The sequence below is a fragment of the Aythya fuligula genome, chromosome 3 (genome assembly GCF_009819795.1).
Source record: "Aythya fuligula isolate bAytFul2 chromosome 3, bAytFul2.pri, whole genome shotgun sequence".
NCBI lineage: Eukaryota > Metazoa > Chordata > Aves > Anseriformes > Anatidae > Aythya > Aythya fuligula.
This window is the reverse complement of record NC_045561.1, coordinates 4389548-4405569: the sequence shown is the minus strand read 5'-3', so window position 1 is coordinate 4405569 and position 16022 is coordinate 4389548. Positions and strand designations below refer to the sequence as shown.

The following is a 16022-nucleotide window of genomic DNA, read 5'->3' as shown; positions in this document are numbered from 1 at the left end:
CAGGAGTCCATGCAAGGAAGCTCTGATGAGACAGCAAACAGCGGTGAAGATGGCAGTAGTGGTCCTGGTAGTAGCAGTGGCCACAGTGATGGATCCAGTAATGAGGCCAACTCTAGTCATGCAAGCCAGTCTGCTGGAAGTCCTGGCAGTGAAGTGCAATCTGAAGACATTGCAGATATTGAAGCCCTCAAAGAAGAGGAGGATGAAGAGGAAGAGGATAGGAGTCATAATCCCCAAAAAAGCAGTAGGAGCACAGATCTACGGAGCAGGAAACTGGAATCTCAAACAGGCATTTGTCTGGGAGATTCACAAGGGGCATCAGAGAGGAGCGGTGCAAATAACGGGGCAGGAAAGGACCATGTTTTTAATACTGACTCTGTGACACCAGTGGATAATCGAATTAGAATGCTAGATGCCTGTTCCCATGCTGAGGATGCAGAGCATGACATGGCAGGGGAAATGAGCACTGCTCACATTTCACAAGGGTCTCAAGATTCTTGTATAACTCATACAGGGGACTTTCTGGGGGAAACTATTGGAAATGAATTATTTAACTGTCGGCAATTCATTGGTCCACAGCATCACCACCACCACCACCACCACCACCATCACCATGATGGGTAGGTAGCTTGACATGTCTCCTCATTCCTCCTATAACAAAAATAAAACTGGTGGCAAAGTACTTGGTTTGATCAGAAATTTGTGTTGATGTTTTGGTATACTTGGGATAATTTTTCTTGACAGATAGTTATCTCAAGTAACTATACAGTTATCTTTTTGGTTAATGTGATTAAAGTCTTTCTTTTTTTAAATTAAGTTTTTAGATTGAATCAGTATGATAATATTTAACAGTGTTAATGTTGCTTTGTAAAATGCTGTTCTTTAGCTTAAAGAAGTCAACACAGTTATCATGATAGTGAGACCTTCGGCTTATCTATAATTGTTTTTCAAATTGATATAAAGGTCTGTTGTTTAGACAAATGCTTCATCCCGACTTTAGCTTACAGAGGTGTGTGTTTATTTGGATTATATTAGCTGTGTATTGAAATACATGTATAAGCTACGCATTGAATAACTTGACTACATCATAATGTTTCAGTTGTCTTATAGTAAAGGCTTTAACTCTCATTTATCAAATTAGTCCACTGTAAAAAAAAAAAAGCTTTCTTTGATATTATCTGTTCTAATGTTCCTCTTTTACAGACATATGGTTGATGACATGTTAAGTGCAGATGATGTCAGTTGCAGTAGTTCTCAAGTCAGTGCAAAATCAGAGAAAAATATGGCAGATTTTGATGGGGAAGAGTCTGGCTGTGAAGAAGAGCTTGTACAGATTAATTCACATGCTGAGCTAACATCCCATCTCCAGCAGCATCTTCCTAACCTGGCCTCTATCTATCATGAACATCTTACTCAAGGTAAGAGTAATCAAAAGAAAGCAGAAAAACATTGTCTGTGCTTCTAACTCAGTTTCATGTAATTTTAAAGTATTCTTGAATGGAAGAGTAAATAAATAATAATAAATTGAATAATCAAATTACTTTAACCATACATGTGTGAAGTTGTATGTGAAAAAGTAGTTGTCCAAAGAAACCACAGTGACTAACTACTGAGATTTTACTGTTTCAAGTAATTAATTTCCAAGGCATTCATTTTGTATCACATTATATGTAACTGTGTTTACCTTTAAAAAAAAAAAAAAAAATACTGGAGCTTTTAATACAAATTAAAGGCACTAAGAAGCCTAAGAAATGTTTTTGTTTGTTTATTTTTTCCAAATCAGTTAATTGGAATTAAGAGAAAAGTGCTACAGAAATGCTGGGTATTTTTTTCCCTGAAACCTTATGTGACTTTTCTTCTGGTGGGTGGATCTTACTGTGATTTCATACATTTATCATCTTAAATGAATTAACCATAATGGACCATGCAAAGGATAACTTCTGAAAAATGAGTTAAAATACAACTTGATATCTGAGGGAGCTTGCCTTAAAGGGCATTTTATGCAATTTTATCTTTCACTGCCAAATCTTCTACTTTTCTTCAGGGTGTAATTTAATATGCTATTGTAATGCTCCATAAGAATTATGGTATCTTTCCATATGCTGCTTTGGCAGCTTTGTTTTCTGTTTTATCCTCCTTTTAAATATAACAGGGTGTATGGTTAGTGAAGGGTTTCACGTTTTTCTTCACTGGTCCAGGAGAACCATGTTTGCTATCTTCCAGCAGACAGTAAAACCACTACTATTTATATATTTTCCTGAAACATGGTTTAGTGTTTGTTCTTCAGGCATAGTATTTCTTGTTATCTGAAACTGAATAATAATTTCAGCCTGACACTGAAAATTTGGAATGATGTATTTAAAAAGCTTTGTATTTAAAATATTTTGTAAATCAGCATCATTTTTCCATAGATATTATACATATTGTATAGAGAGATTGGAATTACTGTTTGAGCATGAGGCAAATTACTTTTGACACACCTAGTTTTGAATGTGCAAATGATTACAGTGTTCTGCACACATTCTAAAATTTTTACTTGACCTTGCTGCAGTATGAAAATAGTATCAAATAGTAGATAAATGAGTGGTGCCAGCTGTGACCACATGTAAGAAGGAAAACGTATATCCCTGTTCATGAAAATATGATGAGTTTCTAAAATCATGGACTTTAATACTCTATCATATGTAAAAATAGCGTTTGTTTTTCCTGGTTTTTGGTTAGATATAGAATATCATGCGGTATGAGAGGAATTTATTGAAATGTGCTTTTTACTTTCCAACCATTGTAATTAAAAAGATACCTCCCTTCAGTCCACAGTGCTAAGAATTATGTATAACTACATATATGTTTATATGAATTAAATCTAATTAAATGAAAAAGCAATTGCACCTGCATCTGCAATTCTTAGGTAGTGTTTTTTTTTGCACTTGCAGCTAGCCAAAAACCATGCAAATATTACCTGAACTGTCCTGTCAAATTCTTGCATGGTTATAATGCTTTGTCTTTTGTTTTTAACGAAATCATATGCAGAAAAAATCTGCAACTGTAATGTTATTGTATGCACTTTAAAATAGCCAAATGTATAAGTAAAGCATGTTCTTCATGAACTGAGGGAATAATACTCAGATTAGCTTCTATTATTTAATCTATTTATTTAATAATGGTCTTTATATTTTGTTCAGGACCAGCAGTTCATAAACATCAATATAATAGCAATGCGGTGACGGACATTAATTTGGATAATGTTTGTAAGAAAGGAAATACCCTTTTGTGGGATCTGGTCCAGGATGAAGATGCAGTAAGTTGAATACAAGAAAAGAATATTTTTTTAAAAGAAAATAAATTATATGCTATTCAGTGACCTTTCTTTCTACTTGCTGTAGATTCATCTCTCTGAAGGGTTAATAAATGAAGCAGAGAAGCTGCTCTGTTCTTTAGTATGCTGGTTCACTGACAGACAGATTCGAATGAGATTTATTGAAGGCTGCTTAGAAAATTTAGCAAACAACAGGTAACTTAAATTATCTGTTTTTACGTTCATCTTTTTTCAACATATAAGAAATACAAGTTGAATATGCCAGTTACTTAATGTTACAGGAAGTCAATTTAAAACAGACAAAAGTTGAAGTATAAAAGCAGTTTTAAAAGTGCTATGGATGTGTCTGATGTTCCATTTTTCTTTTCTGTCAGCATCCTGAATTTCCCATCTTGTGCATTTGTCTTTTCTCCCTTCTGCCAGAGCTTGCTGCCCTCCCACCATTTGGTAAACTTGGGTTCACATCTTTCTTAAGCAGTTGAGTGCAAAGTCAAGTGCCTTAGCATAAGCATTTTGAGCTGAATATTTAGATTTTACCTTTAAGTGACTGAGAAACGGACAAGTTCTTACCCACCAAGTCTGTTGTGAGATTTAATTTCTATGAAGGAGCAGCTGGAGGATGAAGATGTACCCTGACTTTAGATAACTTTTAATACCAGCCAAAACTGTGAGATTGTACAGTTTGAAAATGGCAATATTGAGTCTATTTTGACAGTTTGAGATTGATTTCTGCTGTCTCATCTGTTTGCAGAAAAAAAAAAGTACCCATTTTGGTGAAATTTCAAAAGATTATGAACATCAAAAATAAGAATGTATACGTATATAATTTAAATACTTTCACTTTAAATAAGTGAAGTGTATACTGTTTTATTTTGATACTTGTCTAACAGCTCTTTGTGAGAGGTATGATATGTAAATATTTTGATATATATGTAGTTCAATTTCAGAAAACTGATTAAACTTCACCCAGATGTATTCCAGTGCTTTCAGTTAGCATATCTGCTCATTGGCCAGGAGCTTCCCAAAGTAATTTTAAAACTGTTTTCATTTTCTAATGGTTGCATTTTAGTGATTCTTTCTTTTTCCTTTAGATCAGTAGTAGTTTCACTTCGTCTTCTTCCAAAGTTATTTGGTACGTTTCAACAGTTTGGGAGCAGTTACGATACGCATTGGATAACAATGTAAGTATACCCCCCCACAAACACACTAAACCAACAGAGGTGATGACATTTGGAGGACTGCTTTGAGCCTTGCTCTTCTACTGTGATCCAAATTAACAATGACCTAAGATTATCATGTCTGTTATCTGGCCTAGTTGTATGAATTTGCCTAATCACTCAGGCCTACTTTTAATCCTTATAAGCTCTGCTGTCGTAACTGAAGTGAAGACTAATTTTTTTTTTTAACTCTTTCCCCCCAAACCCTGTCAAAGACTTGTCAGACAGTACTAGACATCCAGGAATAGTGTATTGTAAAAGGTTGCAATAACTTGATCAGCATGCTTCTGTTCTGATTGTATATCAAAAGCAGCTAGGTAATAAAATGGTTTGTAAGAAAACCTTTCAAATGTGAAAATACGTAGCATAGCATTGCTTACTAGAACAACCAACTTAGCTAGTTGATTTAACTGTAGAGAATTGGACTACTTGAATTTCTAGGAAAATTTACACTGCTTATTAGCAATCCTTCTTGTTCATTTTGACATGGCATTTAAATAAGAACCCAGTTCTGATTTTTGGCGTAGGTTTTTGCTAAATTAGGGCCTTTAGGAACAGCTTTCATGGGCTGCAAAGGGAAAGTTCTCTGTCAGTTGTGTGCCTGACCTTGTAACTCTGTTATGGAGCCTTATGGATGTAAATAAAGAAGAGAGTGCTGTACTGAAACTTGAATTTATGGTAGATGGAAAATGCAACATTTGATTTATTTTTGTGCATTTTCCTGTAATAGCTGTCTAATTCCTGTGGCTTTTCTGGCATTTTTAAACAAGTCCTAATCCTTTTTTGCTTTCTGAATTGAAACAGGTGGGCAGAAAAGGAACTTAACATGATGAAACTTTTCTTTGATAATTTGGTACACTACATCCAGGCAGTCAGGGAAGGACGACACAAACATACGTTGTAAGTGCACAACAGACTTTGACTGTTTGATACTTGATGTTTTTAAACATATCTTTTCTGCTTTTCTTCTGGTGCTTCTGATGCATAATTTTAAAGTAAATAATTTCTGTAATGGCATTACATGCTTAGAGAGAGAAAAGTCTATGAATGTAGTTGCATTTTAAATAGTTTACTTTTCCTTTAAAAAACCAAAACAACAACAAAAAAAAAAACAACAGTAACTTTTGTACTCTTGTGTCATTTTTGTTAGACATTGTTTTTCTAATTTTCTGAGAAACACTGTTTGAAAGTGGGGTGAACTCCTTTAAATTCAGGCAAGACAGTATACTGTTCTACTCCTTTAACCATAGCTTATAAATGGAAGTAAAGTCAATAGTTTTATGTAGGTTGTGAAAATATTTTTGTAAAGAAATTAGGAAAAAATAAGTTCAGTTCCTGCAAGGTGCTAAGGACAAAATACTGCATTTGACTGTATGAAAATAAAACACGCACAAAAAAAAAAAAAAAAGTCTTAAACTCTTCACCTGATCTACTAATGACTGTTCTCTCATTTCACTTTTTTGATGTGGTTCTTTAATGTCTATAACTGGAGTCTAGGCCATATACTGGACTGGATGTTCATAGAAAAGTTTATATGAAAAAATTACACTGTTGAGGGGCATATGCATTAATGAAAGAACAGAAATTAAATATTGCTAAGTTAAATAACTTTTCTTTTTTATACAAATTTAAATTTTAGATACAGTCACAGTGCAGAAGTTCAGGTTCGTCTTCAATTCCTGACATGCGTGTTTTCAACTCTAGGATCACCAGATCATTTCAGTAAGTATTTTAGGTTAACTTACCAGAGAAGCACCTCACAGTAAAACTTGCATACTTCTTAATAATCAGTGATATTTTAATTAAATATGTCATTTTTAAAATACACAATTTTAACGGACATCGCTACCAACCAAAAACTCACTGATTGTCAGCTCTGAAAAGGGAAAAGTCTATGATTTCTCATTGGCAGATGATGCATTTTTCTTCTGCTGCTTCTGAAAACTTCTTGTCCTGACAAAACCTTTTCTAATTTCTGTGTGCATTCTTGGGTTTTGTAGAATATTGCCATGTATTTGATGATATACTGAAATAGCTAAAAATGCTTCCCTAACTTTAGGGTTGAGTTTAGAACAAGTGGACATATTGTGGCACTGCTTAGTAGAAGATTCTGAATGTTATGATGATGCACTACACTGGTTCTTGAATCAAGTACGAAGTAAAGATCAGCATGCTATGGGTATGGAGACTTACAAGCATCTTTTCTTGGAAAAGGTATGTAGATAGTAAATCACAACCTTAGTAATTCTAATGAGTTTCTTTACATACCAGCATAGTTTAAAATATTTAAAATTATTTCTATGAAATGTATCTCTTCAGTACTCTGGGAGGACCCCACTTGCTCTGTAAATGATTTATTTTTTCTTCGTGGAGGGGTTAAGGGAAGGGATTGGCATGAATTCTTTTCACAAGAATGTTTACTCCAGTGCTTCTGTGCATATAGCCTGTGTGTTGTATCTGAAGCTATGTAGCACTTCATTTCAATTAAAAAAGCCAACCAAAACTATATTTTCCCAAGTGATACCCAATTACCTGCCAAAATGAAAAGAGAGAAAAAAGAAAAAAAAGACCTCACTTTGGGAGTACCATTTAAATCTCATCCATGTATCCACTGAAAATATGAATGTGCCACAGTAGAGCTTTTTACAAGGGGTCCCATTCATTTAAATAGACTATAGTATAGTATAGATAATGTTATTCAGTAAATTAAGCATTCTAGTTCTTTTTCAATATTACACCGTTTGTCTACTTTTTGTAAATGTATGAAGCTTTTGAACTGAAGTTTCATATGTGCCTGCACATTCTCTTGCTGTTTTAAGTTAGGCAACTAATGTTACAATACTAATTTTTATTCCTTCTGTATCATTACAGTCCAAATCAGTGGTAGAGGAAAGGGGATTGTTGAAGCTGATTATAGTAGATTATTTATATTGTGTATACAATTCAGTAATATTTTGCAAGAACAAATTTTATTTGTAATTTCTCTCTATCTGAAATTTGTAATTTCTACCTATTCCACCACTGAATTTTATTATTTTTGATACTAAAATATATTTTATTTAGATGCCACAGCTAAAACCTGAAACTATTAGTATGACTGGCCTCAACCTCTTCCAACATCTGTGCAATTTGGCTCGGCTGGCAACTAGTGCATATGATGGTGGCTCAAACTCAGAGGTAAGCCTACACTGTGTGCTCAAGTTCTTCTTTTTAAGGGAAAGGGAAAATTAAATTACTTACCTGCAACTGTATTTACCTTGAGAACATACTGATTTGAAAATCTCTCAAAAAGAGAGCTATCTATCTCGAAAGTTTCAAATGTGGGATAGTAAAATGGAAGAGGCCTGCGAATCTCGACCTTTCCTCATGACTTTGGATGTCTTTTGTCTCTAGAGGCAGAGGAAACCATGAAGAAAGTGATACCTGTTGCCTGTGCTTCTTTGTGTAGTTTATCATACTCTTTGCATAACTGAACTGTGTTAGCTGTTATGTTTAAAGAATAGGCTTATAACATTTACTTCCATAAATAATAAGATTCAGACTACATGAAATTCTTTATGTAGAATTAGGTGTATTTCATTCTGACTACAAATTAGTTTTAAAATGTACCTCAGTTTACATATGTTGCGCTTTAGAATTTTTTTTCTGTAGTTTGTTTTTACTGGGAAACTGTCATAGAAATAAAGTGATAAGTAGGATATTTTCCTGTGAATTGATTTGAGGCAACGATTGATTAAAGGTTTCTGTTCTTACAATGAATACCGATAATAGTTGTCATTTTAAGGCTTCATTTAAAATCATTCCTCTTTGTCAAAAATTAAATCTCACTCTTGAATTTTAACCAATTGTCCTAACACTTCAAAGTATGAACATATTTCTGTCAGTGGTAGGATTTTACAATAATTGGTGTTTGCATTGACGAGAACCTGAGCAGAGGAGATACTTTTAGGATTTGGATCAAGAGGAAAATAAAAGCTCTCAGGTCAGAAAGGCTTTACTCCCAGTAAAATAGTAAGGCAATGTTCTGTTTGTTTGTTTTCCTTTTGTCATAACAGTTGTGTGGCATGGACCAGTTCTGGGGTATTGCTTTAAGAGCACAGTCCGGTGATGTCAGTCGAGCAGCTATCCAGTATATCAACTCTTACTATATCAATGGTAGGAATTTTCATTTTATTTTATTTTTTTTCTGTGTAATATGTTCTAAAGAATATCTAACATTATCCTCCTTTTATTCTTAATATTAAAATGTGTAGTCTTAATTTTGCGCTTATATAATTTACTTTAACATTGATATTACAGGTAAAACTGGTCTTGAAAAAGAACAGGAGTTTATTAGCAAGTGTATGGAGAGTCTGATGATAGCTTCTAGTAATCTTGAGCAAGATTCTCACTCAAGCCTGACAATTATTGAAAGAGGACTCTTAATGCTAAAGACACACCTGGAAGCTTTTAGGAGAAGGTAAATAGCTTCTTCGGTATATGTGGATGCAGAATTTCTTTCAATTTCTCTTATAGTAATGATGAATGAATTATGAGTTACAAAATTACTAATATAAATAATAGTTTCTTCACTTTTCTTTGTGTAAAGTAAGGACAGCAGTGGATATTTTTGAAAGATAATCTATGAGGTTTAAACAGTTACAAAAGCTGGCCATATAAAGTATAATGTTGTATGAAGTATAAAGTTGTATGGTTATGGTTCACATTTCTGCATCCGTCACAAAAGAAATATTTTTTTTCACATTTTTTCAAGTCTATTTTTATTTTAAAAAATGAGAATACCAATAATCTCTTCTTACTTTGAAAAAAAAAAAAACAAAAAAACAGAGAATAAGGGGCCAAGTTTTGCTTTTCCTGTAATTGTTTACTGACAATTTGTGTTAAATAGATTTTGACAAAAATACTTTGTGAATGTTTTTACCTGCTTCTTAAGGTTTGCGTATCATCTGAGACAGTGGCAGATTGAAGGTACTGGTATCAGCAGTCACTTGAAAGCCCTGAGTGACAAACAGTCACTACCATTAAGAATTGTATGTCAGCCAGCAGGACTTCCTGACAAGGTAGTTAAAAAGCCCTTTTACAACTACATCCTATGCTGTTAAATCCTAGTAAGTTCATTATGTGCTTCAAAAACCAAAATACATATTTAATTTCAGATGACTATAGAAATGTATCCCAGTGATCAGGTGGCAGATCTACGAGCAGAAGTCACCCATTGGTATGAAAATTTGCAGAAGGAGCAGATAAATCAACAAGCACAGCTTCAGGAGTTTGGCCAAAGCAGCCGCAAAGGGGATTTCCCTGGTAAGCTATAGTACTCATGCATGTATTTTTTGCCCATATGAGTGTTCATCCACTTACAGCTTAGAAGATCATCAGTTTTTCTTCCCCAGATATCCTCAGTAATCAAACATTATTATATGCTTTATTTTACCTGTAGTTACAGTTAGCATCATCCTCACTTAATTAATAGCATTTCTTCTTTAGTGCTATAATTTATTTGAAATTGCAGAGAAAATGTAGACCTGCCAAATGTCCTTAGATCTGGCCAAGATCCAACTCCTAATAGACTTACTTCTCCTGCGTTGGATTTATTTTCATTGTTGTTTTAATTATGTAGTTTTCTGTATTTTAGAGATCCTTTTACATAGAACCTTATTCTATATTTTGTTATACGTACACTTTTCTGTCTATGCAATTGATTCATAATATGAATTAATAATTTAAAGTCCTAATTTATACCCTGCACATATGTATTCCAGTCAGGTGTTGTATTTTCCTTACTCCTGCAACTACTTTTTAATTTATGATCATCCTGTAGCTAAATTGATCATTCATCCTGTTTTTATATTCTTAATTTTGAAAGTCATCTTGTTCCTGAGATGGTCATTGCTTGTTTACAGCGTGATGAATAAGCTTCCTGTTGTTGTTCCCTTTCTTTATGTGTTTCTGAGTGATTTTTTTTTTTAGTTTTATTTTTTAGTTTATCCTTTAGGAGAAGGACATTTTCTGAATCATATTGTTGCTATATATTGTAGCGTTCTCAGTGGCTATTGCTGTTTGTAATGTTCTTGTTCTCTGAATTATTTTTCCCTCAATGTTTTCTTGTTTTCTTTCTAACTCATTATGAGCAAGAGTTAGTGTGCTGGGTATATTATCTGAACAAATTGTGTCCATTAACACATCTCTTTCCAGCAACACTGACCATTAGGAAATGTGTAAATGTTAATCTGACTTTCTTTTTGTAGTTTTACAACTTAAAAAAATGTTTTAATGAGACACGGTGTCAGTATACCAGACTTTGAACACTAGACATCTTAATTGCCTTCTTGATGAAGTCTGCTTTCTAGCCACTTCTCAGAAGCTGTTTTAGTAAATAAATTTGTCTTGTTTTCTACCAGGTATGGCCAGATACCAGATTCTTTTAATTTTTTATTTCAAAATCCAGCAAATTCAGAATTGCAGCCCTACAGGAGCTGCAATTCAGCCTAGTTACAGGTACACAAAATACACAAAATTGACTGTTAGACTTAGAAACCTCAGTCATTCTGCATCACAAGAGACATCTTCTGTAAGGCACATGGTACACTCTTCTGTCTCAGTGATCTTAACCGTGTCTATTTAAATATACTAGTAGTGGCCAATCTGTGACAAAAACAAACAAACAAGTTCCTGGTTAGGAACTTAAAATGGCTGTCATTCCATTAACATAGGTAGAAATCAAAACAGAATTAATCAAATTTCAGTAAGAATTAAAATCTTTTTGCTCAGGAGTACAAATTTTTCTCTCACCTTTTTCTTATAGAGCTAAATCTTCCTGTCCTTAATTAATTTTTGTTTTCTCAGGTGTGTTTTCATCTACCACAAAATTCTTTTGAGGTCCCCAAACCTCTTACAACATCTCTTGTTTATTTGAAATTTACAGTGCTGTGAGAAATGTGAGATTGGTTTTGTTTCTCGCTCAGGTTATTTCCTGTATTCTTTCTTCTGAAACCTGTTACTGGTTTGCTGAAGTGCAGAAGATGGTAGATCTCTGTATTATTTTTATGGATGATGTGTTTGCTCGCCTTTAGCTGTTTGAAATTATTTTGCCTGACTGCACTGATAAGTTTTCAAAGCAGCCTGCTGGGGACAATGAGAACAGTGAGAGATAAAATTTTATGCCCAACTCCATCTAAAACATTGATGGTTTTATTGTTCACTGACGTAACTTTGAAAGACTACCAAATACCAGTTTTCACAAGAACGTCTCAAATATTTTGGGGTGCAGGATTTGAGGATCGTGTTTTTGTCTGAGATTTCCATTTGTCTGACAGTCAAAGCTGATGTGTTTACATCTGACTGCAGTGCTGTTGTATGGAAAAGTCAGCACGTGTGTGTGTATCTGCTGTTTCTGGGAAGCATCACCTGAATGTATTGTGTGCACACAGCAGCAGTGTCTGTGGCTGCAGATCGCAGGTGATGTGCTTTCAGCAGCTACCAGAGGAAGAATGCTGACTGTGTATGTGCTACACTCTGCTTGTTCTTGAGGCAGGGAGAGAATAAAGTTTGATGGTTTTTTTTTGGTTTTAACCCATGTCTTTGAATACTATGTTTCTATAGGCAAATAACATACTGTTTGGAAGCATTTTCAGGCAGCACAACTCTGAGTACTTCCTAGGATCTCTGAAGGAGGATCAAAAACATAGGCTTTTCTGAAGGACCCTCTTTGAAAATCCAGTGCTGAAGTGTAGTGGCAGGGTAGGGCTGCTCTTCACTGGTGTGCAGGATCAGTGCCTAGGACTTTGCAGTGCAGGAAAAGCTCTGCAAATTTTAATCCACAACAAATATCTTTGTGCACTGTAATTGGTGATTAGAACTATACAAGTAGTCTGAGATTATAAATTCATTGTAAAATGCACAATGAATGTGTATCTGTGGTAATAAGGTTTCTTGCTGGATTGTCTGCACCAAATTAAATTCTTGATCTTTTAATTGTTCAGATTTGTTCAGTGTTGAGAATTCTTTGAAGGGTATTCTGAGTTTCTACTTTCTGTAGTATGCAAGATCTTCAGTTCCAACTTACATTTGAGTAAGATTATTTATTTTGCCTTTGCTTTTGCTGTCTTTATCACAGGTGTGTGTTACAAAGCAATTTTGTTGATGGTCACAATCATTTTCCCACATTCTTCTGTGTGCCATAATATAACTTAGTACAAAACATGGAAGTCATGTTTTAATCTGTATTGTAGACACTTCTGTCTGCGAGATTGGGTGAACTCTTACTGAAAATGCTATTTTTAAATACATGCAAGGAAATTTAGTTTAATGTAATAAGCAGTTTTCGTAAGGAAATTGCATGGAGTTTTTGTCTGGTTTTAATTGCTGCTGAAGGATGTACTATTAAAAATGAGTCTTAACAACACTTTCATTAGAAAATGAAACTTTTTTTTTTTAAATTGTAGGTGGCCTTATGGGACCTGTGAGAATGATTTCATCTGGGCATGAATTGACAACTGATTATGATGAAAAAACCCTTCACGAATTGGGTTTCAAGGATATGCAGGTATATAGTCACCAACAAAAGTTGCTTGATATGTTACCTTTTTTATGCTGCTGCTGTGTGTGGTGATGGTAGAGGGCACATTTTTCTTTGGGAGCATCCTACAGTTTTCTGCATCTGGTTGTTTCTTACTATCCAACATGTGCCTCCTGTAAGCTCAAAGTAGTACTACCTGTGCTTTCTGCTGTTGTCAGTCTTTAAAATGGTTAATAATTTTAAAAGCCTGATTCTGGTTATGGTAACTGGTCTGAAGACTCAAGGAGTAAAAGGAAAATTTCTTTTTTTTTTTTCATTCATCAAGGAGAATGAAGGACCAGTGAAAACAGCATTAAGTATCCACTTATTGTCTGAACTGTTGAAGATGAGTTCATTCCACAGTAGCAGTGACTAGCTCTCTTTTTCCATGGGTTAAATCTGAAGCATGTTATAATGCTTATTTGTAATTCTTTATTTTTATTGAAGTTTACTGAAGACTACAGTTTGGAAAAGCCTAGTTTGATTTGTCAAGCCTAGTTTGATGTATGAATGACATTGTGACTGCTTTAGGGAGGTGGGACTGTAACAGATGCCAGCAGATCATCACATACCTTCTTTCTGTGTGAAGGAAAACTAAACTTATGCCGCAGAAGGATTATTGCTGACTGATACGCTTACATGTGCCATTGTTGGCTGTTAGCATTTGTAGCAGTTAATCTGTTTTAACTGTTGATGTTCCAAATTGGGTGATCTGTTGGACTACATCTTTGTTTTTTCACTTTGCTAAATAAATCGGGTTGATACAAAACTGAAAACAGACTTTAAAATACTTTTTCAGTGTTAACAAAGGTCACTTTACAGAATCGAACTATGTCACAGTCAGATGAATTCTTATCCTTGCAGAACTTGACGACACAGTAACATTCCATTTGCATGGCTGGGCATGGAGGTGGTAACTAGTCAGCATAAACATTTCATCTGAGAGTTGCTTTCTACTATGTAGTTATGCCAGCATGACAAATCTCAGCTTTTCCAACTATGCTGATATTTGTGCTGTTATACGCTCTAGCATACTTCTGGTCCTTTTAGACAATTTATCTTATTTTTCTTCTGGATTAGCTTTTGTGCTATTTTATTAGTTTACTGAGAAGTCAGACTGGTACTACAGGCTTGCCAGCCTGAGTAGCAAAATAAGGGATGGATGGGGGAAAAAGAAACAGCAGTATCTACTATAGCCAAAGCAGGCAGCATATGCAACTATATCCTAAATGTCTTAAGTGAAAGCAAAACCAAGCTTTAGTTACGGCAGTTGCTCAAAATGATGCCCAGTAAAAATTTGACAACACAGGTATTGATTTATCTTGATCATTACCATTAAGGTCTTAATTTAGATGCTTCTGAAAACATTGTGACTTTAGCATATGCATTTTTAAAGCTGCCTCTCTCTTCCTCACTGTTTCTGTTTCTAGATGGTGTTTGTATCCTTGGGAGCACCAAGGAGAGAACGTAAAGGTGAAGGCGTTCAGCTTCCAGCATCTTGCCTACCTCCTCCTCAAAAGGACAACATTCCAATGCTTTTACTATTGCAAGAACCTCATCTTACCACCCTTTTTGATTTGTTAGAGATGCTTGCCTCTTTTAAACCTCCTTCTGGAGAAGTGGCTATGGAGGATAGTGAGGTAATTTAGAGTAACTTCATTAGAATAATTACATTTAAGTCTTACTTAATTTATTTTTCCTATCTAGCTTATTTCTTGTCTTGTGTATGCAGTTGCCAGATATATGTGTTGTATTTATATGTGTATTCATTTTCATGTGTGTTATGGTCAGTCATTACCATGATCTTTCAGATTTTCATAATGTTGTTATGATATCGTTCAGTGTATCCTAAATATTGTAGAAACTCTAAAGAAATAATTTTCACAAAAGAATACTGAGTATTTAATTATGGTGACTAATAATGTGAATTGGCTTGAAGAAAGGTTAGTAAAAGTTTTATTGCAAAAACTCAAATTATCAAAACTCAAATATCTCTTATGCCATCATTAGCTTGTGTGAAATCAAACAATCATTAGTATATTTTAACTGGTAAATTATTTTTAAGTTTTACTTACACTCAAAAAATTTCATAACATGTTATAGGCTATATAAAGATAATGCAACTCAGTTTCTTCCTGGTTGAGTGAGACTTCGTGGTCTGTTGATGGATTTACATTAGATAACTTCTCAATTAAGAATAAATAAATTTTTGGACTTTAAATCTCAGCTAGGTTATTTTCACTAAGAAATTCACAGTAAGCATAGTTATTTTATGATTTGTCAGAGTGCAAGATGTGAAGAACTCCATCTCCATGCAGAAAACTTATCCAGACGTGTTTGGGAACTGTTAATGCTTCTACCAACATGCCCTAATATGTTACAGGCATTCCAAAATATTTCAGATGAGCAGGTAAAACAGATTGCTTGTTTTATATTTTTATCTTTATTATACATGGATATTTTAGTGTTTAGTGTTTTAGTTGAATTTTCGTCAAAGAAGAAGAATGTTTAAAAGTATGTTAATACATTTAGACACAAATAAACCTAATAAGCAAACTTAATGATTCTTTCAAAATTAAATCAAACAGATATCATTTTAGTTCACAAAGTTTGTTTTTATGATTTCTTAAAAAAAAAAAAAAAAAAGAAACTTAAATGAATAGTGAATGCTAGTTATCACAATCTTCTGGTTTGACTGAAAACAGTATGTTCTTCATCTGCTGCCTGGTGTGTATAAAATATTTAAAATGTACTGTTTCACTTTAACATCATGGGTGTTATGATAGCAATCCTTTTTGTGTGGTCTTTCTACAAGTTCAAAACATGGCCACTTACTTACTTGTTTTCTTGCCCAACAGAAGGAAAGTTTGCCTGTTTTAAAGTTCTTGAAATACCATATTATTGTTCTTAGGTATTATGTTTCTTAATAGAT

The 16022-nt window shown here is 34.1% G+C and overlaps 1 protein-coding gene across 4 annotated transcripts in view; it reads left to right on the top strand.

Annotated features, from left to right (window-relative positions):
• Positions 1-16022, top strand: part of USP34 (ubiquitin specific peptidase 34) — a 127505-nt gene that overhangs the window by 56701 nt on the left and 54782 nt on the right. For all 4 annotated transcript variants that reach the window (XM_032184082.1, XM_032184083.1, XM_032184084.1 and 1 more), the window contains exons 15-30: positions 4-620; positions 1204-1418; positions 3183-3298; positions 3384-3511; positions 4408-4497; positions 5338-5433; positions 6173-6255; positions 6593-6747; positions 7597-7710; positions 8589-8688; positions 8833-8992; positions 9467-9593; positions 9690-9837; positions 12978-13078; positions 14521-14730; positions 15375-15500. In XM_032184082.1, the coding sequence (XP_032039973.1) occupies positions 4-620; positions 1204-1418; positions 3183-3298; positions 3384-3511; positions 4408-4497; positions 5338-5433; positions 6173-6255; positions 6593-6747; positions 7597-7710; positions 8589-8688; positions 8833-8992; positions 9467-9593; positions 9690-9837; positions 12978-13078; positions 14521-14730; positions 15375-15500 (2586 nt within the window). The remainder of the gene's footprint in view (positions 1-3; positions 621-1203; positions 1419-3182; positions 3299-3383; positions 3512-4407; positions 4498-5337; positions 5434-6172; positions 6256-6592; positions 6748-7596; positions 7711-8588; positions 8689-8832; positions 8993-9466; positions 9594-9689; positions 9838-12977; positions 13079-14520; positions 14731-15374; positions 15501-16022) is intronic.